Source organism: Cryptomeria japonica, chromosome 6 (assembly GCF_030272615.1).
Source record: "Cryptomeria japonica chromosome 6, Sugi_1.0, whole genome shotgun sequence".
NCBI classification, from domain to species: Eukaryota; Viridiplantae; Streptophyta; class Pinopsida; order Cupressales; family Cupressaceae; genus Cryptomeria; species Cryptomeria japonica.
The window spans coordinates 166,177,026-166,204,270 of record NC_081410.1 but is presented as its reverse complement, the minus strand read 5'-3'; the positions used below and the strand labels follow the sequence as shown (position 1 = coordinate 166,204,270).

General features: G+C 34.9%; 1 protein-coding gene across 1 annotated transcript in view; it reads left to right on the top strand.

The window, feature by feature from the left end:
• The window catches only part of LOC131876556 (uncharacterized), a 41,196-nt gene extending 15,574 nt beyond the window's left edge, over nt 1-25,622 (top strand). The window contains exons 2-3 of the mRNA XM_059221985.1: nt 24,642-24,965; nt 25,425-25,622. Coding sequence (XP_059077968.1) covers nt 24,642-24,965; nt 25,425-25,622 — 522 coding nt within the window. The remainder of the gene's footprint in view (nt 1-24,641; nt 24,966-25,424) is intronic.
• Nucleotides 25,623-27,245: the final 1,623 nt, after the last annotated feature.

Sequence of the window (27,245 nt, the reverse complement as noted above, 5' to 3'; positions counted from 1 at the left end):
AACTTCAATTCTAACTACAGGTGCAAATGTCTCACCATAATCAATTCCTTCCATTTGAGAATATCCTTTACAAACTATTCTAGCCTTGTTTCTTACAACTTGACCATCCTCATTTAGTTTATTTCTAAAAACCCATTTAGTTCCAATAACATTCTTATTTTTAGGCTAGGGAACTAAAGTCCAAGTCTCATTCTTCTCTATCTGATCTAATTCATGTTCCATAGCCTTTAACCAATGTTTATCTTTACAAGCTTCAATAACAGATGTCGGTTCAATTTGAGAAATAAGACATACCTCTTCATTTGCCAGTCTTCTTCTTGTCATAACTCCCTTGTTCCTATCTCCAATGATTTGATCTTCAGAATGATTTAACCTTACAAACCTTGGTGTCTTCTGAAATTCAGGTTCATTGTTCTGATCATCAGTCACAATTGAATTTTCTGATTGTACCGGTGTAACTGTTTCATTGTCTTGTACCGGTTGAGGCATTGTCAGTTTAGTTATGATCATTTCCATTGTCGGTTCCCTGTCATATGATATAGATTGATTTATGTATTGCTCATCCACTTTCACATTAGCGCTCTCCACAATTTTTTGCAATCTTTTGTTATAACATCTATTTACTTTTCTTTGAATTGAATATCCAAGAAATAATCCCTTCATCACATCAAGGATCAAACTTCCCAATTGAATCATCCCTTTTGATATAACATTTACTTCCAAAAATTCTGAAATATTTAATAGTAGGTGTATGTCCAACCATAATGCATAAGGGGTCTTGTCGGTTTCACCTTTGATATGAACTTTGTTGAATGTGTAGACTATTGTACTCACTGCTTCTCTCCAGTAGATGTGAGGCAATTTGGCTTCCATCATCATGGTTCTTTCTATATCCAAAATGGTTTTATTCTTCCTTTCCACTACTCCACTCTGTTGAGGAGTCTAGGGTACAAATAATTGTCTCCTAATTCCATTTGTCTCACAATAACTGTTAAATACATGAGAAGTGAACTCACCGCCTTGATCTGATCTCAGACATTTGATTTTCAATCCAGTTTCTGTTTACACCTTAGCTATAAAGATCTTGAATTTCTCAAAGGCTTTAGACTTCTCCTTTAGAAAAGTCACCCACATCATTCTAGAATAATCATCAATTATTAGCATGAAATACCTATCACCTTGAAAGCTTCTAGTCCTTGCTGGAACACATAAGTTAGTGTGAATCAAATCAAACACATCATTAGATTTATCATGTATACTCTTAAAAGAAGTTCTAACTTGCTTTTCCAATTGGTATTCCTTACATACCGAATTATGAGGCTTTATAATATTAGGTATATCTCTAACTACCTTTGTTGAATTGAACTTAACAATACAATCAAAATTAACATGACACAACCTCTTATTCCATAACCAACTCTCATCAATATGAGCAATAAGACATGTCTTATTACCAGTGTTCAAGTGAAAGATATTACCTCCAGTCTGAGTACCAATTGCAATCTCCAAACAGGTTTTGTTAATGATCTTGCATTTTCTATCTTTAAACTGAAGTTGGAATCCCTTATCCACCAATTGACCAACACTTAAAAGATTATGCTTTAAACCTTCTACATAATAGACATTATTAGTATTATGCTTTCCATCCAGAGAAATAATACCTCTACCTTTGATCATACAAGCTTTGTGTTAGAACATAATGTTATTAGGGATCACATCCTTATAACATTTATATATAATGTTCTAATATAAGGTTATAAAACCTTATATATTATATGGTTTATAAGCATATCCCATTTGAAATAATTATAATCTAATAACTATTAGATTATTAATTATTTATGAGTGGGGGTTATTGAAAAGGTGTGACTACTGAAGTCACCCTTCCTCCTATATTTAAGGAGGTTCTCTCTCATTTGAGAGGCGTGAGAATTTGGAGCTTTATGGTGAGTTGTATCACTATGCATATGAGGTATTATTGGCCATATGGAAGTATTGGAGGAGTGTCCACAGGTTCATGTCTATTTTATGATAGACTATATTTGTAAGTGTTTTAATTAATGATGCTTTATGGGGTTTTTTTACCCGAAAGGGTTTTCCCCATGTATATCTTGTGTAATATGTACATTTTGTATGTATGTTTCATATTTCATTTACTTTATAATCTTGTTTATAATGATTAGTATCCTAAGATCCTAATTTCTAACATGGTATCAGAGCAGGTTAGGCTAGTACTAATCATTTTTATAGGTTATACTAGAAGACATAAAATTTGATGGAAATCTTATGTATGCTTATCAACAAATTTATGGTAATATCTCTTCCTTTCTACTATGTATTTTTTAGAGAAGTGCATCTTATATTATATTAAAAAAATAATTATCTTCATTGACCAATGTGATTACAATAAAAAGTTGGCCTCATAAAAGTTGACATTTGAGCATACATCATAAGAGGTAAATTTTTATCAACATCATAAATTAATTAAATTAATAAATAAACCATTATTTCAATTACTATTAAATCAAATTTATATTAAGTGGATACTTGATAATTGGCAAGACTTTTTAATAGATTGCATCATATATAATATATGTGGATATCTAAATAATGATTATGATATCCCTATTTATATATTCATTCCTTTACAATACCATATAATACATTATAGTATTGTGTAAAAAATAATATTTTAAAGTCATTGTGTATACTTGATACCTACTCATGTTTTGAGATAACAAGGTGAAGAAACCATTAGCTTTCTAGATTAGCTTTCTAGATTCCTTACTAACTATATATATACAAAAATATATCTCAAATAAGACTATCATGATTGTTTCCAACAAGACTGGATTTATTTTCAAGAGGATCTAAAGTATATACAATTTAATAATACGATATCTAACTATATCTTCATGATAATTTTTTTAATAACCTTAGGAAAATCCATCCCACAACTTCTTCTCTTGCTAAAATATCTTCACTTGATTGATTTTTGAGATTAAATCAATTAAAAAATTCATAAATGAGTTACACCATCTCAAAACAAGTACATGAACACAACCATTTTAAATTCATCATATATCAAATAGTTTAATGTTTCCATCAATCTTATTGATTTTATACATTTTTTGAGGTATGTTCTCTTTAATAGATCAAAACCCTATACAAAATCTAAATCTAAATGATGTGCCTTTTGTGAAAAGTTAACTATCCTTTAATATTGACAGTGAATTGTTATGGGCCAACCACAATGATCAATTAATATTGAACTAGTTATCATAAAAAGCATTGATGTAGTGCATCTATCACAAACCATAAAACCTTCATTCAAGGGTAGACTTTAAACTTGAATCAAGAGGCATATAAAAAGATAAAAAAAATCTTCTCAACTACAAACTAGTTTCAAAGGTTATATTACATCCCTAAAAACCTTCATTCAAAATTTTAGATCATAATATTCACCATAACATGAGAGAACAAATTTTTTATTGGTATGGAATACCCTAGTTGAGGGTTTCATCCTTTAAAAACTATTTTCACCAAAATAACCACACAAAATTCAATTCTTAACCAAATTAAGTAAGACAGAAAGAAATAGAAAGACGATTCAGAGAACTTTCCAACACATATAGCATTTCTTCATTACTATTCATCATGTGACCACACCAAATGCTGCAACCGGACTGTTGTTGCCTTCACCAATCTACCTTTCACCATGAACTGTAACAAACAGTCATAAATAAAATTTACACTATTGTTCTTAAATACAATTGCTTCAGTAAAAATTTATATTACTGAGTTACACAATTCCTCTCAAAATTTGAGCCAGATCCAACGGTTAAATAAAAAGTTATGATCCTTTTCCCAAAAATGGGTAACCCTTGGCAGGTTTTTGACAATTATTGTAAAGATAAACATATCTTGTCAAATACTCCACAAAAATGCATAAGAAATGATTCATCTGAAATATATTTCATTAATATATCATTCAATAGCTTCTACATATAAAAATTACACCAAATGGGATCCTCCATGGATCTATGACAGCTATAGATTCCTTAAAACCTCATGACAGTTTGAGGGTTTGATGGATAATCTTTGTCAAATCCCCTCCAAACTGATCTACCCTCTTGATTTCGACCAAACATGGTTTTATAAACCATTTCCAACTCCTTTATAACTACTCTAACCACCTCATGACCAATGGATTTTATTTTTACACTTTTGTTGCACCTTTTGGCAATGTTGCAACTTTACAATTTTTACAATTTTTGTATTTTTGACATAAATGACTCTAACCCTTACATGGACACTTTTAACACTTCAAGATGGACCAAATATGATATCTTTGGACAAAATGGCTCACTTAGAAGCAAAGAGACGTTACTCTTAATGTGTCATGTGAAAGCACGAGCTTTTTACCTATAAGTTAGACATGTCATAGAGAGTCATATGTACTTTATGAATAAACATGTAAAAGCTTTTTATGGAAATGCCTCATTAGTCCAACCTGAAATCTACATTTTATTTTATTTTTCAAAATGCACAAGGGAAGTGAACTATTTGAAAGAATTCAATTCAAATAGATTAAGACTGCAATTGTAGCTGGATATGCACAGAATAAATAATTTGATTTCATGAAGAATAGTCTTACTGGGGCTTCTTTCACAATGTTATAAGAGATGGTGTAGACTTGTCCTTTCCTATATCATCCATTATAAGTGTTGATATTTCATAATTCCCTTATAACTGTTCTTAATAATATCTTTGATAGTCATTTAGTATGAGTGGATGTAGTAATGTCTCTTTTGTCATTTTATGCTATCTTTTATAAATAACTTGTTAGTGAGACATGAACAAATAAACAAGCACTTCATAACTAATGGTGTTGATCCTTCCATATGAATTTTTAATACAGTTGATTCATCTAGTCTTAGTTAATATTTTCATGTGACCCTCCCAAAGTACCTGTTATTATTTATATTAGTCCTTTAAGTGCATCACAAAAAGTCACATGTGAACTAGTGGGAATAAAGGAAGGAACATCATGATTTATCTCAAATTTAATTTTTATAGGTATTTGATGGAGGATATGCCTTATGTTAACATTAAGAATATTCTTGATTATAGTATGTTTGATAAGCAAATTCCTTGATATCAAACTATCACAATGATAAACAGGAAATCATCTGTATGTTTGATAAGCAAATTCCTTGATATCAAACTATCACAATGATAAATAGGAAATCATCTATCTATCTATAAATGTAGGGTAAAATATTTTCTTATGAAATGTACAAGCTAGTAAATATGCATAAGTAAATTAAAAAATTTCTCATTAGCATCCTTTTTTGGAGATCCAAGTGATTTTTTATTCTATTCTATATTTGATCCATTTTTTTTCAATCATACTATTTATAATGGGTGACTATCGCCCTTATAAACTGTCTGGGGAGCAAACCTAGAAAGGATAGCTCACCTGTTGCCTATTTTTTAATGGATCATTACTATATGTAGTAGCATGTCTATTTTTGTATTTAAAACAAGACAACAAATTATTCATTCCTATTCTCATGAAAATATATGTTGATCTCCTTTCTACCAATCATTGGACTATATTTTATATTTATAAGGAATATTATATGATCTTTGGCAAATGACAAAAATAATATTGTGTTCTTTTTTTGCACCAAAGATCAAGTTTAATTGATTACTATGTTACTAACTATATTGTTTCTTTTATGACGAGATTATATTTTATTATGCAAATTGGTGCAAGCGTTATTATATGGATGATGCAATACTTTAATGAGAAGACTATCTTCTATCTGTCTTTGAATCAAATGGGCAAAATATGAATGTAGCTCTTGAATAATCAATATGGCCTTGAAGATTTATGGAAGAGTTCCATTTGGATACATATGAAAGTACAATAATACTTGAAGTTACTTTACTCTTTCTAGAGAATATCATTTCTAAAGATCAAAATGAACATTGAAGATCATGGGCACCTCACTCAAGTGAAAGCATTCTATAATAAAGGCACCTTGAAGATCATGGGCACCTCACTCAAGTGAAAATATTCTATAATAAAGGCACCTTGAAGATCATGGGCACCTCACTCAAGTGAAATCATTCTATAATAAAGACAGTTTGAAGATCATGAGCACATACTATATATTATTATTTAGCCATCACTTTGAAATCCTCTATGCAGTGATTGGCTTTGAGGTGATGCCATTAAGGGGGAGTGTACATGACACCACCTAGTGGCTAAATCCTAGATTTGAGACCTAATAGGCATAAGACCTTTAGGCATTATATGCTCCAAATTCAATAATGCTTGGCCTTAGGTGATGCCATTGAGGGGGAGTGTGCATGCCAATGACACCACCTAGTGGCTAAATCCTAGTTTTTAAATCCTACGGGTAGGCATATGTCCTAATAGGTATGAAATAAGACCTATATAGGCATTAGTAAGTCCTTTAAGCCTGCAAATAGGCATATGTAAGTCCTTTTTGTTTTAATTACTGCAGGTAGGCATTAGTAAGTCCTATAGGCACATTTGTGCTTAAGTCCTACGGGCATTTGTAAATTCTTCTCCTTGTAAATCTTCCACTTGTAAAAGCATTGTATTAAGACCTACGAGCACTATGTAATGAACCTGGGCAGAGGCTAATTTGAGGGAACCGCGGCTCCAATATAATTTTTTAAGACCTCACAGCATCATTTTTAAAACACTAGGATTATAAATTATGACAAGATGACTTTCATGTAGTCCGGAATGCATGATCTTCATGTTGGCATATATTTGTGTCCCTATTTATTGCTATCAAAGAAGACCTACATTACTGGGGTGCTTCATTTTTTCTTCTATGGAAATTGACATGTGATCCCCTATTAACATTAAGGGGGAGTGTTAGAGCATAATGTTATTAGGGATCACATCCTTATAACATTTATATATAATGTTCTAATATAAGGTTATAAAACCTTATATATTATATGGTTTATAAGCATATCCCATTTGAAATAATTATAATCTAATAACTATTAGATTATTAATTATTTATGAGTGGGGGTTATTGAAAAGGTGTGACTAGTGAAGTCACCCTTCCTCCTATATTTAAGGAGGTTCTCTCTCATTTGAGAGGCGTGAGAATTTGGAGCTATATGGTGAGTTGTATCACTATGCATATGAGGTATTATTGGCCATGTGGAAGTATTGGAGGAGTGTCCCCAGGTTCATGTCTATTTTATGATAGACTATATTTGTAAGTGTTTTAATTAAATGATGCTTTATGGGGTTTTTTACCCGAAAGGGTTTTCCCCATGTATATCTTGTGTAATGTGTACATTTTGCATGTATGTTTCATATTTCATTTACTTTATAATCTTGTTTATAATGATTAGTATACTAAGATACTAATTTCTAACACTTTGTCATCCCCAAATCTAACTTGACTGCCATTGTATTCTTGCAGGGAAAAAAATTTTCTTTTATATCCATTCATATGATGCGAGCATCCACTATCAATTACCCATTCATCCTTGTCTTCAACTTTTGTTGCCATGGAATTTTCTTCATTCTTGATAGTCGGTTATGGTTCATCTTCCTTTAAGGCATAGAACACCCATTCCTTTCCATTGACGGATCTACTAGCAGAGTCATTTGCCGGTTCATCCTACAACACCCATTATTTGCTTTTCTTGAATCTATATCTTTTCTGATTAGGCTTAAATGATTTCTTAACTCTTTCTTCAAATCTTGCATCCCTTTCAGGACACCTAGATGCAAAATGACCAATCTTATTACATGCAAAATGTTTAAAAGGTGCTTTTCCTTCATACTTACTTCTTGTCGGTCCTTTAGGTACTCTTATAGAAAATAAGGCTTTAAGTTGCTCAAATTCTTCATCCTCTTTCCTCATATCTTCCAATTCCTTTTCATATAGGGATTTCCAATCACTTTTATCGATAGATGATGATGCATGAAAGCAGGTTTAGACTTTGTAGCTCCAAAGGGTCCAAATTCTTCAAGCTCAAAAGAAGATAATTTCCCAATCAGAATGTCTCTGTTAACTGAAGTGTTTGCCATTGTTCTCAATTCATTAATTACAGTCGCCTTCATCTTGTAAGCCAGTGGAAGGGCTCTCAAGACTTTGGAAACTATTTCATCTTCACTCAGCGATCCTCCACAATATTGAATTCCCATAACAGTCTCATTTACTCTTTCCATAAATGTAGCAATTCTTTCATTATCTTCCATCTTCAAGTTCTCATATCTTACCTGGTAACCATCAAGTTTAACAATTTTGATAGTAGGGTCACCTTCATTCAGAGTTTTCAATTTATCCCACATAACCTTTATAGATGATTTATCAGTCAATCCCATGATTTGTTGATCTGTGAGTGCACAGAAGAGGGCTTCTCTAGCTCTGCAATCATTTTCAATATTCTTGTCCAAGTCTGTAGGAGAAGGACTAACAGATGTTGGATCATAAGGTGTATATCCTTTCTCAGTGATCTCCCAAATATCCTTTCCAAGACATCTAAGATGAGTCTCCATTCGGATTTTCCATATCCCATAATTTGTTCCATCAAGCTTAGGGATTTCTCTTCTGAAAATAGTTGCCGGTGAATTTGAAGTATTAGCTACCATAGGATCTACCTCAAGCAGTTAAGCTTCTACAAAAGAGGACGAAATCTCTGATATCAATTGTTAGGATAACCGGTGGACAACTGAGAGGGGGGAGGGGGGGTGAATCAATTGTCAACAGATTATATTAATCAAACCACTTTATAACCTTTAACCAGAGCATATAAACATTGAATACCGGAATAGCAAAAATAGATACCGGTATGCAATAAAACTTAAGAATGAAAAAGAGAATTAACACAATGCAACCATACCACATAACACCATGATTTGTACATGGAAAACCCGATAAAGGGAAAAACCACGGTGGGAAGCCTACCCACAACCAGATGATACTTCTGTAGAAAGTATGTTTACAATAAGGGGTTTGCACATGCAGGAAGGCATGCTGCCTAGAGCGTACTACTCATTACAAAGGAGTCTCACTCACTATAGAGAGGTTATAACCACCTCAAGATAATTGGAGAACAATCCAGAAGAATGAACTGCCAGATATAGCATCTACTAGAGAATAATCCAGAAGATTATGCAAATGGTTTGAAAGAAGATTTGATTTTGTGGTGATGTGAAAGTGAGTTTGAAAAGAGATTTGAATGTAATATATTCTGAAAGACAATGTGTTATTACAGTGGAGAATATTAGAGATGTTTGCCATGATATTGGTCGCTTGATTCAACTATTCAAGGACAATTTAATGATCAAGAGAATCCTTTTCAATTTCAATTCATCTATTTCCTTTGTTGCTAATTGACAGTGAATCCTTTAACAACAATATTTATCTTGTCTTGAAGAAGTATTCTTCAACTATGCAAGTCCTCTTTGTATCTTGCCTAATTTTGTGTGTCTTAGTTCTACAAGTCCTTCAGGTGTTGGCACTCCTTGGTTGCATGCCTAAAATGTTATGAACATTGTTATTCATATTGTGAGTTAGATTCTCACCATGATTTTTCGTTGTTTGGGTTTTCCATGTAAATATTGTGTTCATGTGTTGATGATTCATGTTTATGTGCTAATGGTTGATGTGCTACTGTTAAATAAGTTGATTAATAATTGTTTTTTAAATTTCCAGATTGATTCACTCCCTCCTCTCAGTCTTGCGGGGTGTTCAACATATACTTATCTCTATCTCCCTTCTCTAGCTCTCTACATACCTCTCATTCTTTCCCTATCTCTCCTACACTCTCTAATTATCTCTATCTTTGTCTACATACCCCTCTCTCTCTCTACATACCTCTCCCTCCATAGATTTATTTTTCTCTATTTATCTCTCTATGTGTATCTTCTTCCCCCTCTCTCTCTCTACATACCTCTCCCTCCATAGATTTATTTTTCTCTATTTATCTCTCTATGTGTATCTTCTTCCCTCTCTACTTATTTATATATCCCCTCTCCCTCTCTACTTATCTTTATATCAACTCGCCATCCCTCTCTCTCTACCTCTCTATTTACCTCTCTCTCTATCTCCTTCCCTCTCTTATTAACTCCCCATTTCTTTATTTATCTCTCTCCTTATCTATATCTCTCTATGTACCTCTCCCTCCCTTCCTTCCTCTACATAAAGAGAGAGGGAGAGGGGGTAATAGAGATAACTACAGACAGAAGGGGAGACAGAGAAAATTGGTTATGGATGGATGGACAGAGATATGTAGATCTACAGAGAGAGAGAGAGAGAGAGAGATGAGTGAAATGCCAATTTATACCAATAGAAATATAAAATTAAATCAAATACAAGGTGGTTGGAGTTTGCATCTAATGAAGCTCAAATATGATCTTAGTGTGGGATCATCATTTGAAATCAATGTTTTTCATCCTAGGATTCATACACTCAATCATAGGTGTTCAAAATGGATTTTCAAAGGAATTTGATTGAGTGTAGATGATGCCCCCTAAATGGATGCATTCAACCCTTTATATCCATCACAAGAATAAATGGAAAATCACAATGCAATTCTGCAACTTAGAATATTAAAAATGATTTTGGGTAGGAAAAAGTGTCACTTTTAAAAGTTATGGTTGTTAGGATAACCGGTGGACAATTGAGAGGGGGGGGTGAATTAGTTGTCAACAAATTATATTAATCAAACCACTTTATAACCTTTAATCGAAGCATATAAACATTGAATACTGGAATAGCGGAAATAGATACCGGTAAGCAATAAAACTTAAGAATGAAACGTTGAATTAACACAATGCAACCATACCACATAACACCATGATTTGTATGTGGAAAACCCGATCAAGGGAAAAACCACCGTGGGAAGCCTACCCACAGTCAAATGATACTTTTGCAAAAAGTATGTGATACAATAAGGGGCCTGCACATGCAAGAATGCACACTACCTAGAGCCTACTGCTCATTACAAAGGAGTCTCACTGACTACAAAGAGGTTATAGCCACCTCAAGATAATTGGACAATAATCTAGAAGACTGTACTACCAGAGATAGCATCTACCATGCCTGATTGCAGTCCTGGTTAAGCTCAATACTAGAGGCCTTTGACCTCTTACCTAAACCCAATTCGATCAAAATTCCCTTAGATACTTAGTTTTACAGATAAATATTCCTTTGTCAGTTTGAGTAATTTGCAAATCTAACAAAAATCTCATCTCACCAATCATTGACATTTCAAATTCATTCTTCATATTATTAGAAAATTCCATGCACAATTTATCTTCACCTCCGAAAATGATATCATCAACAAATACCTCAATACTCAAAATATCATCATCAGTGATCTTATAATATAAGTTACTGCCAGCACTACCTTTAGTAAAACCAAGCTTCAAAAGATATTTATCCAACCTTGCATACCAAGCTCTAGGAGCTTGTTTCAATCCATATAATGCTTTCCTTAACCCGCAAACCATATGTTTATCTTCTGTCAGTGAAAATCCATCATGCTACTCAATGTATACCTCATCCTCAAGTTCACCATTAAAAAATGCACATTTAACATCCATTTGATAGACCTAATAGTTCTTATAAGCTGCATAGGCAAGAAATAGTCTAACATCTTCAATTCTAGCTACAAGTGCAAATGTCTCACCATAATCAATTCCTTCCATTTGAGAATATCTTTTACAAACCAGTCTAGCCTTGTTTCTTACAACTTGAACATCCTCATTTAAAAATTTTCTAAAAACCCATTTAGTTCTAATAACATTCTTATTTTTAGGCCACGGAACTAAAGTCCAAGTCTCATTCTTCTCTCTCTGATCTAATTCATCTTCCATAGCCTTTAACCAATATTTATCTTTACAAGCTTCAATAACAATGCCGGTTCAATTTGACAAATAAGACATACCTCTTCATTTGTCAGTCTTCTTCTTGTCATAAGTCTCGTGTTCCTATCTCAAATGATTTGATCTTCAGAATGATTTAACCTTACATACCATGGTGTCTTATGAACTTCAGGTTCATTATTCTAATCATCAGTCACAATTGAATTTTCTGATTGTACCAATGTAACTGTTTCAGTGTCTTGTACCATTTGAGGCATTGTCGGTTCAATTATAATCATTTCTATTGTCGGTTCCCCATCATATGATACAGATTGATTTATGTATTGCTCGTCCACTTTCACATTAGCGCTCTCCATAATTTTCTGCAATCTTTTGTTATAACATCTATATGCTTTTCTTTGAATTGAATATCCAAGAAATATCCCTTCATCACATCTAGGATCAAACTTACCGATTGAATCATCCCTTTTCATATAACATTTACTTCCAAAAATTTTGAAATATTTAACAGTAGGTGTATGTCCAAACCATAATCCATAAGGGGTCTTGTCGGTTTCACCTTTGATATGAACTCTATTGAATGTGTAGACTGTTGTACTCACTTCTTCTCTCCAGTAGATGTGAGGCAATTTGGCTTCCATCATCACGGTTCTTTCTGCATCCAAAATGGTTATATTCTTCCTTTCCACTACTCCATTCTGTTGAGGAGTCTGGGGTGCAGATAACTGTCTCCTAATTCCATTTGTCTCACAATAACTATTAAATTCATGAGAAATGAACTCACCGCCTTGATCTGATCTTAGACATTTGATTTTCATTTCTGTTTATGTTTCCATCTTACTTTAAAGATCTTGAATTTCTCAAAGGCTTCAGACTTCTCCCTTAGAAAAGTCACCCACATCATTTTAGAAAAATCATCAATTATTAACATGAAATACCTATCACCTTGAAAGCTTCTAGTCCTTCCTGGACCACATAAGGCAATGTGAATCAAATCGAGCATATCATTAGATTTATCATGTATGCTCTTAAAAGAAGTTCTAACTTGATTTCCCAATTGACATTCCTTACATACTAGATTATGAGGCTTTATAATCTTAGGTATATCTCTAACTACCTTTTTTGAACTGATCTTAACAATACAATAAAAATTAACATGACACAACCTCATATGTCATAACCAACTCTCATCAATATGAGCAATCAGACATGTCTTATTACTAGTGTTCAAGTGAAAGATATTACCTCCAGTATGAGTACTGGTTGCAATCTCCAAACCAGTTTTGTTAATGATCTTGTATTTTCTATCTTTAAACTAAAGTTGGAATCCCTTATCCACCAATTGACCAACACTTAAAATATTATGCTTTAAACCTTCTATATAACATACATTATCATTATTATGCTTTCCATCCAGAGAGATAATACCTCTACCTTTGATCATACAAGCTTTGTCATCCTCAAATCTAACTTGACTGCCATTGTATTCTTGTAGGGACAGAAATTTTCTTTTTATCTCTATTCATATGATGCAAGCATCCACTATCAATTACCCATTCATCCTTGTCTTCAACTTTTGCTACCAGGGCCTTTTCTTCATTCTTGATAGTCGGTTATGGTTCATCTTCCTTTAAGGAATAGAACACCCATTCCTTTCCATTGCCGGATCCACTAGCAGAGTCTGTTGTCGATTCATCCTCAAAGCCATCACTTACTCCTTCCTCATCCGCTATGTAGTATTGTTTGCTTTTCTTGAATCTATATCTGTTCTGATTAGGCTTAAATAATTTCTTAACTCTTTCTTCAAACCTTACATCCCTTTTAGGACACCTAGATGCAAAATGACCAATCTTATTACATGCAAAACGTTTAAAAGGTGCTTTTCCTTCATATTTATTTCATGTCAGTCCTTTCATTACTCTTATAGCAAATAAGGCTTCAAGTTGCTCAAATTCTTCATCCTCTTTCCTCATATTTTCCAATTCCTTTGCATATAGGGCTTTCCAATCACTTTTGTCGGTAGAGGATGATGCATGAAAAGAAGGTTCAGACTTTGCAGCTCCAGAGGGTCCAAATTCTTCAAGCTCAAAACAAGATGATTTGCCAATCAAAATGTCTCTGTTAACTGAAGTGTTTGCCATTGTTCTCAATTCATTAATTACAGTCATCTTCATCTTGTAAGCTAGTGGAAGGGCTCTCACTACTTTGGAAACTATTTCATCTTCACTCAGGGATCCTCCACAACATTGAATTCCCATAACAATCTCATTTACTCTTTCCATAAATGTAGCAATTCTTTCATTATCTTCCATCTTCAAGTTCTCATATCTTACTTGGTAACCATCAAGTTTAACAATTTTGACATAGGGTCACCTTCATTCAAAGTTTTCATTTTATCCCACATAACTTTTATAGATGATTTATCAGTCAATCCCATAATTTGTTGATCAGTGAGTGCACACAAGAGGGCTTCTCTAGCTCTACATTCATTTTCAATATTCTTGTCCAAGTCTATAGGAGGCGGATTGCCAGATGATGGATCATAAGGTGTATATCCTTTCTTAGTGATCTCCTAAATATCCTTGCCAAGACATCTAAGATGAGTCTCCATTTGGATTTTCCATATCCCATAATTTTTTCCATCAAGCTTAGGGATTTCTCTTTTGAAAATAGTTGCCAGTGGATTTGAAGTATTAGCTGCCATGGGATCTACCTCAAGTGGTTAAGCTTTTGCAAAAGAGGAGCAAAGCTTTGATACCAATTGTTAGGATAATCAGTGGAAAACTTAGGGGGGGGGAGGGCGAATCAGTTGTCAACAGATTATATTAATCAAACCACTTTATAACCTTTAACCGAAGCATATAAACATTGAATACCGAAATAGCAAAAATAGATACCGGTAAGCAATAAAACTTAAGAATGAAAAAGAGAATTAACACAATGCAACCATGCCACATAAAACCATGATTTGTATGTGGAAAAATAGGTAAAGGGAAAAACCATGGTGGGAAGCCTACCCACAGTCAGATGATACTTCTGCAGAAAGTATGTTATACAATAAGGGGTCTACACATGCAGGAAGGCAAACTGCCTAGAGCGTACTACTCATTACAAAGGAGTCTCACTGACTATGGAGAGGTTATAACCACCTAAAGATAATTGGAGAACAATCCAAAAGAATGAACTGCTAGAGATAGCATCTACCATGACTGATTACAGTCTTGGTTAAGCTCAATACCGGAGGCCTTTGACCTCTTACTTAAACCCAATTCGATCACCTATGATCAACCAGATCTCCTTCGCATATGATATTTCATTCCATGACCATGAAAATATTCCATTCCCATGCCATGATCTACAATGAGATCTTACATCAATTTATACAAACCCTAAGGCCTAAACCAATTAGTTCGGCCACCTAAAAGATATTACAATAAGATCATTACATACATCCATATTACAATGATATGCCATGTCAGCTTTAGACCAAAACAACATTAACCAATCCATAAATCATCTTGGTAACATGTAGAGAACACGTTAACATGATACCGATCCATAACCTAGATAGGTATCGGACCTAATCTAGGTCCACCACGCCAAAGCGATGTCTCCAATCAGTCGAGGCACGATCAATCACCTTCTACAACCTAAATTCCATCTAGAAGCCGCACCAACACCACTTATGCATTTTGTCAAGGATTCTTAGTAAAATCTCTATCAGTTAAACCTTAAACCCTTACCGGTAACATAAGATCTTCTACCAGTAACCAAAACATGTCTGTCGGTAACCAACCATAACAGCTAGTGTTGACATCAATGACAAAACATCAATGCAACACATAATCAATTCCTCCATATAACCAACAATGGTGTTGAACCAAACCATTAATGACATTATGATATGTGTTGGGGTATTGTGAAGAGAACCTAAAAAAGTGACAATATTAGGGATTGAGGGGCATAGAGGTACCACGGGACTTATACCACAAGTTGGGGCATTGGAGGTCATGCAACAAGTTTGTTGATAAAGACGGGTTCAAAAGTCTAATAAATATAAAGTAGAAGCAAGGGAAAGGTGAAGGTGTTTTAAATTTCAACAAGGACCAATTAAAAGTTGGACTTAGATGGGAAAGCATGCCTAGACAATGATGCAGGAGCATCCCCGGTCGATGAGCAATCTTGCATCAACCAAAAATATTTGTTTTAAATTTTTTTCTTGTTTAGTTTTGTGTTGCAGCTTGTGTGTTTCATTCAGCATTGTTTGGTAGTTGTTCATTTTTCGTTGTGGAATGGATTTTTGGCTTTCATACTTTTTCTCATTCCTTGTTCTAGATTTTCAGTTCATTTGGACCCTTTTTCGACAAGTTGTTACTTATGCATTGTTTGTCTCTTGGTACCCGAAATAGTTTGAGCTTAGTGGATAGTTGGAGATTTCTTCTCTTGTGGAGAGTTTTCTTGGCTTGCGGATCTAATTGACACCACAAATGATGTTCTTGGGCCCTTGGCCAACCTTCCTTTGTGGGTCACACTTCATTTTTATCCTTGGCAGAGCATATGATCACACTTTGGGTCCAACCTATTCTACATGTTTCATTTTCCTGTCTTAGAGAATGTAATCTTCTGTGGCCGACCTGGATATGTTTCGGATGCTATATATATTGTTGTATTTGATTCTTTGGGATATAGCAAAGAGATGATGATATTGATTCTTGATCTATAATTAGAACATCTCTTGGAGGTCTGGATGGATTGTAATCTAGAATGTATTATGTAACTAGGCCTATAAGCTTGCATGTTTTCCCACATGTTGTTGGCTAATTTATGATGACTCCGTGATATTGTGGATGTGTGATCTTGCATTTTCTCTATTCTGTGTTTGTGCTTATATGTATTACTCTTGCTGCATGATCTGGATTATTCTCCTTGAGAAGCCTTTGGATCATGGCTACATCAGATGATATCAGAGTTGGTTGCGAACCTTGAGGCACTCCTTTGGGTGAACAGATTGTCAATTTGAGGTAGGCTACAAGCATGTTCAATAGATCACCGACTGTGAGGCAATTGGAACTTTGTATTCATACCACCGAGCTAAGGCAGTTGTGTTGTATATTAGAGTTGTTGGAATGTGTCGTTGTCATTGATGTCAACATATTCATGTGTTTCTTGTGCTTTGGTGTGCAGAGAGTTGGTTTGGTTGCAGATATGTTGACACAGATTAATGGGTTTTGAGATGCTCATCTCTAGTTGATTTAGTATGAGTTTTGGTGTGTTCTAGAAGGTGATTTGATCGAGTTATGTGATCCAGTGTGATGATTGGTTTTTCTATTGGTTATGTATTGCAGAAGTTGTGACTTCTATTTTGTATTTCTCCAGAATTGATTCATTATGTTGAGTGGATTCTGGAGAGTGTTTGGGACGTTCATGTGTGTCCTCAATTTGGATGGTTTATAATTTGGAAATTTGCAAGCGTATCTTTTCATAAGTTATGTTGGTATTATTAAGCTTTGGAAGGGAAATGATGATGATTCTAGTTATTTGAGTTGTTGTAGTGGTTGCGGAGGAATTCACATTGTTTGTTGATGTTCTTCAATCGTGTTCTATGTGTTTTGATGGTACACATTGATCATTGTGTGCGTTATTGAATATTTTATCAGTCTGATGGTATTCTTCATATTATACGACTTTCTGGCCAACCCGATGATTGTTGCATGTTGCGGATAATCTTGGCGATATATTCGGTGGTGTTGCGTGTTCGAGGTTTTGATTTGGGTCCATGTTGTGTCCTTGCCGATATTGTATTGGTGGACGCATATTGATTTATGTATTGTGTGATGTAATTTTGTAATTAGGTATTATGTGTTGAGCCGACCTTGAGGTTAAGGTTGATGATTTGTATAAATAAGTGTAGTAATCATGTAAGACGTATGTCTGTGGTTGTGTTTGCGTTCTTTGAGAGTGTTGAATGTGCAAACAATTGAATTGATCTTTTGGAAGTGTGTAGAACAGTAGAGAAGTATTGCAGAGCAGACGATGAGCTTAATCGAAATGGTGATCAAGCATTTGGATATGTTATTATTTCAGTTCATGTAATCTGTATTGTTGTTAGATCTTTGTAAGGCAGTGAGCCTTCCCACAGTTGTAGCCCTTTGTTATTTTTGAGCACTGAGCTCTAGCAAGTGTTCCTGAATGTATGTGCATTCCCCATTGTAATATTTACACATACTACTACAGAGTATCATTATATTGTGGGTAGGTTCCCACTGTGGTTTTTCCCTTAACCGGGTTTTCCACGTCAAAATTTGTGTGTTATGTGTGTTGTTGATGTGGTGTCTATCTTTTCTATTGTTGTTCTTGATCAGATTTGAAGTTGAGGTTAATTTGTTTAAGTTTGGTGAAAATTGATTCACCCCCCCTCTCAGTTTTCCTGCATTATTGTTGCCAACAATGGGTATCAGAGCTAGATCCTCTGGAAGAAGCTTGACCACTTGAGGAGATCCGGGATGGAAATTGTTGTTTTCAAGAAGGAGAGTCTGAGATTTGATGGAACTAATTACACTATATGGAAGGACCGGATGGAGTGTCACTTGAAATGTCTTGGAGAAGATTATTAGAAGATCACAAACAATGTCTACAATGTTCCTCAAAATGGTCTTGTTACTGGAAATGAGATCAAGGATGTTGAAAATAATATAAGAGCTAAAGAAGCATTGATGAGTGCCCTGACTAATTCAAAGATGACTAATGTGATGGGATTGAAAATTGCTCATGAGAATTGGGAAAATATAGAAACCTTGTTTGAAGGAGACAAACATGTGAAAGTTGCTAAATTGCAGAGCTTGAAAGGAAAATATGAGTTGTTGATAAATATGAGTTGTCGAGAATGGGAGAAGATGAGAATATTTCATACTTTATGGCTAAAGTGAATGATCTTGTCCTAAACATTAGATGTGTCGGTGGAGTCATTGAAGAAGATGAGATTGTAGCTAAAGTGTTGAGATCCTTGCCTCTTGCTTACAAACACAAAGTTGCTATTGATGAGATCCAGAATGTAACAACTATGACAAGAGACGTGCTATTTGGTAAGCTTGTTGCTTTTGAATTGAGGGAACTTGGTGAATTACATGGCAAAGTTGAGACTGCATTTAAAGCTACTGTATCCGGGAAGCAGAAGTATGATCTGGGAGAAACTTCAACTAGGGTTTCCAGATATGAAAGGGAAATGAGGAAGATGGAAGAACAAGAAAGAGAATTGGAAGAGATTGAAGCACTTATTTCTAGAAGATTGCCTAAGGGAGCCAATAATTATGACGGGAAGTTACCTTTGAAATGTTTTTCATGCAATAAAATAAGGCATTTTGCTTCTAGGTGTCCTAAAAGAGCGGAAAGAGTGTCAAAGTATGATAAGCCTTACAAGCCTAAACACAAGTATAGATATCAAAAGAAGTGTTATTATGCTATTGATGAAGGTGTGACAAATGATGAGTCTAAGAAAGGGAATTCAGAAGATGAATTTTTGTTCATTGCTATCAAGGAAGATGATCTAGTACCTACTGATTCTACAAGCTGCATAGTTGAAGACAAATCCCTAGCTGCTAAGATTGAAGAGAAACATGAATGGGTGATTGACAGTGGTTGTTCACATCACATGACAAGTGATAAAGGTAAATTTGTGAATATGGAGAAGTATGATGGCTGTGTAGTAAGATTTGGAGACAACAAAGCTTGTTTAATCTGTGGTAGAAGTTCTATTTCTCTTGATGGTAAGCATAATATTGATTATGTTTTATATGTTGAAGGTTTGAAGCATAATCTTTTGAGTGTTGGACAAATGGTTGATAAGGGATATGATTTAAAATTCAAGAATAGGAAATGTAAGATCTTGAATAGCTTCGGTATAGAAATTGCATCAAGAACTAAAACTAAAGCTAATATCTTTCATCTGAATGGTGGTGAGAAAAGTTGCTTGATTGCTCAGATTGATGAAATTTGGTTGTGACATAAGAGAATGTGTCATGTTAATTTTGATCGCATTATTAAGATAAGATCTACCCAAGTTGTTAGAGACTTGCCTAAGATAGTGAAGCCTACTAATCTGGTGTGTAAAGAATGTCAACTGGGAAAGAAAACAAGAATTTTATTCAAGAGCAAATTGTATAATATAATGAGTTATTATATCTTGTGCATACTGATTTATATGGTCTGTCTAGGGTGAGAAGCTTGCATGGTGACAAATACTTTATGTTGTTGATTGATGACTATTCTAGGATGATCTAGGTCACTTTTCTAAGGGATAAATCTGAAGCACTAGAGAAATTCAAAATATTCAAAGCTAAGGTGGAGACAAAGACAAGATTGAAGCTCAAGTGTCTAAGATCTGACAGAGGATGAGAATTCACTTTCGGTGAGTTTAATTCTTTTTGTGAAGAGCATGGAATCTGGAGATAGTTATTTGCTCCGTGAACCCCTCAGCAGAATGGAGTTGTTGAAAGGAAGAACAAAATTGTTTTGGATGTTAATAGGACTATGATGATTGAAGGAATTGTTATGTATATCTATTGGAGAGAATCTATTAGCACTGATGTGTACACATTCAACCGGTGTTACAACAAAAGATAGAAAAATCGTGGAAAGTGTGAATGTGAAGGTTGATGAGTGTCATGAAAAACAAATCAGAGCATGCAGATATGGATTTGATGATCAAGATGTTACTTCTAAGCAAGTGCAGACTCCAAGCATAAAACAGAGTGATCTAGAAGAGTCAATAAATCCACATGTTGTTGGCGGTGAAGAAGTTCAAGAGACTTAAAATCAAAACAATCAGAAGACCCCCAGGTATGTAAGATTAAATCATTCAGAGAATCAAATTATTGGTGATAAAAATAAAGGTGTGATGAGTAAGAGAAGAATTGTTGTCGAAGAGACATGTTTGATTTCCAAGATTCAACCTAAAGATGTTGTCGAAGCATGTAAAGATGAAAATTGGTTAAAAGCCATGGAAGAAGAGTTAAATCAGATTGAGAAGAACAATACATGGGAACTTGTTCTGAGACCTAAAGACAAGAATGTAATTGGTACTAAATGGGTATTCCAGAATAAACTGAATGAAGATGGAGAAGTTGTTAGAAACAAAGCAAGATTGATGGATGTGAAGTTAGCCTTTTTGAATGGTGAATTGGAAGAGGAAGTCTACATTAAGCAACTGGATGGGTTTTCATTGACAAGTGAAGGAGATATGGTATGCATATTGAAGAAAGCATTGTATGGACTTAAACAAGCCCCTAGAGCTTGGTACATCAGATTGGACAGGTATTTGATGAAGTTGGGATTCTGTAAAGGTACTATTGGTGGTAACTTATACTTCAAGACTAATAATGATAATATTTTGATTGTTGAAGTTTTTTCTGATGACATTATTTTTGGAGGAGATGATGATTTGAGTAAAAATTTTGATGATGATATGCAAAAAGAGTTTGAGATGTCTATGATAGGTGAGATGAAATTCTTTCAAGGGTTGCAAATTACACAGTCTGATAGAAGCATTTTCATATCTCAATCAAAGTATGTGAAGGAATTGCTGAAGAAGTTTGGGTTAGATGATTCCAAACCTATTGGAACTCCTATGGTAACCGGATGCAAGATGACAAAAGATAATGAATCTCTGAAGGCTAGTCAAACCATGTATAGATCTATGATTGGTGGACTGCTATAGTTGACTCAGACTAGACCTGACATTATGAATGATGTATGTCTTGTTGCAAGATTCCAGGTTGATCCTAAGGAAAGTCATGTCACTACTGTGAAGTGGATATTCAGATATTTGAAGGGAACAATTGATTATTTTTTGTGGTATCCGGAGAATAATGATTTCATTTTGAGTGCTTATACAGATGTTGATTGGGCAGGTGATGTTGATGACCAGAAGAACACTATAGGTGGTGCATTCTTTTTGGGAAAGAAGTTGATTTCTTGGGCAAGTAAGAAGCAAGATGTTATTTCTTTATCTATTGTTGAAGTTGAATACATTGTTGTTGCTAGCAATTGTACTCAGGTAATTTGGATGAAGCAGATGCTGAAGGTTATTAGAGTTGTTTATAATGAGCCTACCATTATATATTGTGATAATTCAAGTGCTATCAATATTTCTAAGAATTCGGTGTTGCATTCTAAGACAAAACATATATCAATCAAGTTTCATTTCTTGAGAGACAAGGTGAATGAGAAAGAATTCAAATTGGAGTATGTATCTACAAAGGAACAAATTGGAGATATATTTACGAAACCTTTGCCTACATATACATTCGCATATCTGAGAGAGAAGTTAGGGGTAATTTTCCCTCCTAATGTGAACTAGATGCATTGAGATGCATCAATATAGTGGACTTCATAGTCTTATCCTATTATCTGGATTGATGAGTGGGTGTTGCTACTCAGGGGGAGTAGTCAGTGTGTGATTCAGTTGTTCAGATTTGTGATTTGTTCTAAGGGGGAGGGAATAATAATTTGCATATGCCTTTAGCATTGATGTCAAAGTGGGAGAGATTCATGTGAAAAATCGTCTTATCTATCTAGATTGCTATGTGTGCATGATCTCAGGGGGAGATTGTTAGAGTTGATTTCTTTCTTTGCATTGATTGTTTTTCACATCCATATGTTTCCATCAATGCCAAAGGAGGAGATTGTTAGATATTAGAGTTGTTAGAATGTGTTGTTGTCGTTGATGTCAACATATTTATGTGTTTATTATGCTTCAGTGTTGCAGAGAGTTGGTTTGGTTGCAGAAATACTGATGCAGATTAATGGGTTTTTAGATGCTTATCTCTAGTTGATTCAATATGAGTTTTTTAATGTTTCAAAAGGTGATTTGATCGAGTTATGTGATCTGTTGTGATGATTGGTTTTTTGTTGGTTTTGTATTGCAGAAGTTGTGACTTCTGGTTTGTATTGCTCCGAAATTGATTCATTATGTTGAGTTGATTTTGGAGAGTGTTTGGGACATTCATGTGTGTCCTCAATTTGGGTGGGTCATGATTTGGAACTTCACAAGCATATCTTTCAGTAAGTTATGTTGGTATTATTAAGCTCTAGAAGGGAAATGATGATGATTCTAGTTATCTGAGTTGTTGCAGTTGTTGCGAAGGAATCCATGTTGCTTGTTGATGTTCTTCAATCATTTTCTATGCATTTTCGTGGTCTGAATTGATCATTGTGTGTGTTATTGAAAATTTTATTGGTTCGGTGGTATTCTTCGTGTTATACAACTTTCTGGCTGACCCGATGATTGTTGTGTGTTGCAGATAATCTTGGCAAGATATTTGGTGGTGTTGCGTGTTCAAGGTTTTGATTTGGTTCCATGTTATTTCCTTGTCGATATTGTATTGGTTCGCATATTGATTTTTGTATCGTGTGATGTAATTTTGTAATTAGGTCTTATGTGTTGAGTCGACCTTGAGGTTAAGGTTGATGGTTTGTATAAATAAGTGTACAAGTAATCTTGTAAGATGTATGTTTACGGTCGTGTCTGCATTCTTTGAGAGTCTTGTATGTGCGAACAAGCAAATTGATCTTTCAAAAGTGTGTAGAAGAGCAGATAGTAAGCTTAACCAGAACTGTGATCGGGCATTTGGAGATGTTATTCTTTCAATTCATGTAATCTGGATTGTTGTCCAATCTTTGTAAGGTAGTGAGCCTTCCCAGGGTTGTAGCCCTTTGTTGTTTTTGAGTAGTGAGCTCTACACAGTGTGCCTGAATGCATGTGCATTCCCCATTATAATATTTACAAATACTATCGTAGAGTATCATCATATTGTGGGTAGGTTCCCATCATGGTTTTTCCCTTAACCGGGTTTTCCTCATGAAAAATTGTGTTCTATGTGTGTTGTTGATGTGGTGTCTATATTTTCTATTGCTATTCTTGATCAAATCTAAAATTGAGGTTAATTTTTTTAAGTTTGGTGAAAATTGATTCACCCCCCTCTTAGTTTTCTAGCATTATTGTTCCCAACAAATTGCACCAGATCAAAGGAGATGTCATCGAGAAGGATGAACCCTAGAAGCATAGAGAAGATGATGAAGGATTTCAGAAATGAGATGAGGAATGACATCTGAAACACACTAGCTGGTTTGCAAAGGAATCCAAAATCAAAGGAAGAGTATGAAGAGGCAGGGGAAGAGCTAGAGGTCAAAGAGGTTGAAGGACCGGTAGACGAGGGAGAAATATTTCTTAAAGCAGTGGCACAAGTGAGTAAAATTCATAAAGTTGAGGTTTCTAACTTTTCAGGTACATTGAATCCAGAAGACTTGATAGATTGTATTGGAGAGTTGGAGGACTACTTTGAGTTTGAAGATATTTAAGTTCCACAAAGGGTTAGGTTGGCATAAACTACGTTGAAAGGGCATGCTACTTTATGGTGGAAAGAGTTGCAGAGGGATAGAATGGATAATGGTGAGATGAAAATCACCTGGTGGAGGCAGATGATTGCAAGATTGAAGGCTAAATTCATTCCTAAGAGACTATGAGTTGGAATTGTTCAAGAAGTTGCAGAACTTGAAGCAAAAGGACATGAGTGTGAAAGCGTATACTGAGGAATTCTATAAGATGATGATCAGATCTAGACATCGAGAGATGGATAGGGAGAAGGTGGTTAGATACATAAATGGACTTGGATTTAACAGTCGGGATGAGATGAGTATGCTGAATATTTCTACAGTTGAGGCTTACCAATATGCTCTGAAGGTAGAAGATAAAGTGAAAAGAAGACAACAAAATAACCCTAGGGGAAGAGAGAGATATGCAGTGAATATAGGGCAAATGAGTGGTAGTATGGAGAAGCAGACTACTGAAGAAGAATCAAAATCTAAATGGAATAAAGAACCGGATCAGAAGACACAAAGAAAAGGAATTGGCAGTAGCAATAGGGAATTCCTAGGTAAATGTTTCAAGTGTGGAGAAACTGGACATAGATCTTATGAGTGCTCTCAGGGAACTAGTAAGAAAGGAATGACAAGGAATTTCATGGCACGTGAGGACAAGGAAACTGAGGATACAGATAAGAGTGTGGTAGAACTGGAGCAAGGAGAATCCCTTATGTTTAGAAGAGTCTTGGTGGAGCAGAGCAGAGAGGAGACCAAACCTACACAAAGGAAGAATCTTTTTCGGACTGTATGCAAATCAGGAGGTAAGTGTTGTAAGGTAATTATGGATAGTGGAAGTACTAATAATTTGGTATCTGAGGAGATGATAGAGAAGCTTGGTTTGAAGAGGCTTGAGGATCCTTGTCTTTATAAGGTGAGTTGGTTGAAAGATGATCACGTGGAAGAGGTGAGAGAGAAATGTTGGGTGAATTTTAATATTGGACCTTACAAAGATGAAGTCTTGTGTGATGTCGTGTCTATGAATTCTTGTCATGTTTTGTTGGGTAGACCTTGGCAATTTGATAGAGGAGCTATCTATGACTGTAGAGGAAACTTGGTCACTATTGAGAAGGATGGGCATAAGTTTACTTTGGATTCTTTGAAGGAGAAGGAGAAGGAAGTGAAGAATTTGAGTCTTGTGAAGAATTGTTGTGCTGAGAAGCGAGATGCAGAGGGTGGCATGGATTTGACGAAAGACCTCGTTGATGGGTCTAATAGCAAGGTGGTACCAGACGACAATAAAGTTAGAGTTATGGTGGTGGATAAGATGAATTCTTGTGGAAGAAATAAATCAGATTTGTAGAAGGAGAGTGGTGGTAAGAGACAGTGTGCAGGTATGACTCAAGGAAAGAGAGGGGAAGAGAAGAAGAAGTTGGAGAATCTAGCCAAGGTAAAGGAAGAGGTAAGGAGAAAGAAATTTGCAAAAAAAAAAGACATTTGGATCAGAAATGAGCATGGGGTCTATATCCTGAATCCTTTTTTATGTTCATGAGCTTCCTCTCATGGAACATTTTCCTGCTACTTGGGGTATCTGATGCAAGAGCATCCCCGATCGGAGCAATCTTGCATCAACCAAAAATATTTGTTTTTAGTTTTGTTCCTATTTAGTTCTGTGTTGCAGTTTATGTGTTTCTTTTAGCATTCTTCGGTAGTTGTTCATTTTTCGTTGCGGGTTATATTTTTGGCTTCCAGTCTTGTTCTCGTTGCTTGTTCTAGATTTTTAGTTCATTTGGAACCTTTTCCGGCAAGTTGTCACTTCCGGATTGTCTATTTCTTGGTACCCGGAACAGATTGAGCTTAGTGGATAGTTGGAGATTTTTTCTCTTGTGGATCATTTTCTTGGCTTGTGGATCTAATTGGCACCACACACGATGTTCCTGGGCCCTTGGTCGACCTTCCTTTGTGGGTCGCACTTCATTTTTGTCCTTGGCGGAGGAGATCTTCACACTTTGGGTCCAACCTATTTTACACGTAGATCATTTTCATGTCTTGGAGAATGTAATCTTTTTTGGCTGACCCAAATGTGTTTCAGATGCTATATATATTGTTGTATTTGATTCTTTGGGATATAGCAAAGAGATGTGATGATATTGATTCTTGATTTGTAATTTGAACATCACTTGGAGGTCCGAATGGATTGTAGTCTAGAATGTATTTTGTAACTAGGCCTATAAGCTTGCATGTTGCCAGCTAATTTATGATGAGTCCATGATGTTGTGAATGTCTGATCTTTCATTTTCTCTATTCTGTGTTGGTGCTTCCGTGGTGTTACTCTTGTTGCATGATCTAGATTGTTCTCCTTGAGGACGCTTCAGACCATGGTTGCATCAGACAGGGAACTCCAAAACTTTGATCCCTAGCAAACACTTAGAATATTGAACGTGCCTTTAAAATTAGAGACTTTGGGGACCTTATATAGACACTAGGGAAAGAAGAGGATAGACACACGTAAAATGGGACTGAGGGAGATGCAAAAAATAGGGAATGAGATATTTGGTCCATAACCTAGATTATTACAAAATAGGAAACATGAAATATATGAAAAATGTGAGTTATGACAAGGATTGAACAATATGTAAAGAGTTATTGAGCAAAAATAGAGAACATACTATTAGAATTTTAAAAAGTAAGATATTTTTTAAAGGAAAAAATGTGTGAAATATGCTTCCTACACTAATCCATTTGAAAGACTTATTTACAAAAAAAAAATATTTACAATTACAAAGAAAATACACAAAATAAAATAAAAAAATACCGTAACACAATGACTTGTATGAGAAAAATCCTCTTAAAAAAAACTACTCATACTCAAAGTACCTTGGTATATTATTTATTAATCAAAGGATACAATACTTTTGTGGAGTCCAATCCTTTATAGGAACATAGATTGGCCACTTATTCAATTTATACAATGAGTGGAAGAAAA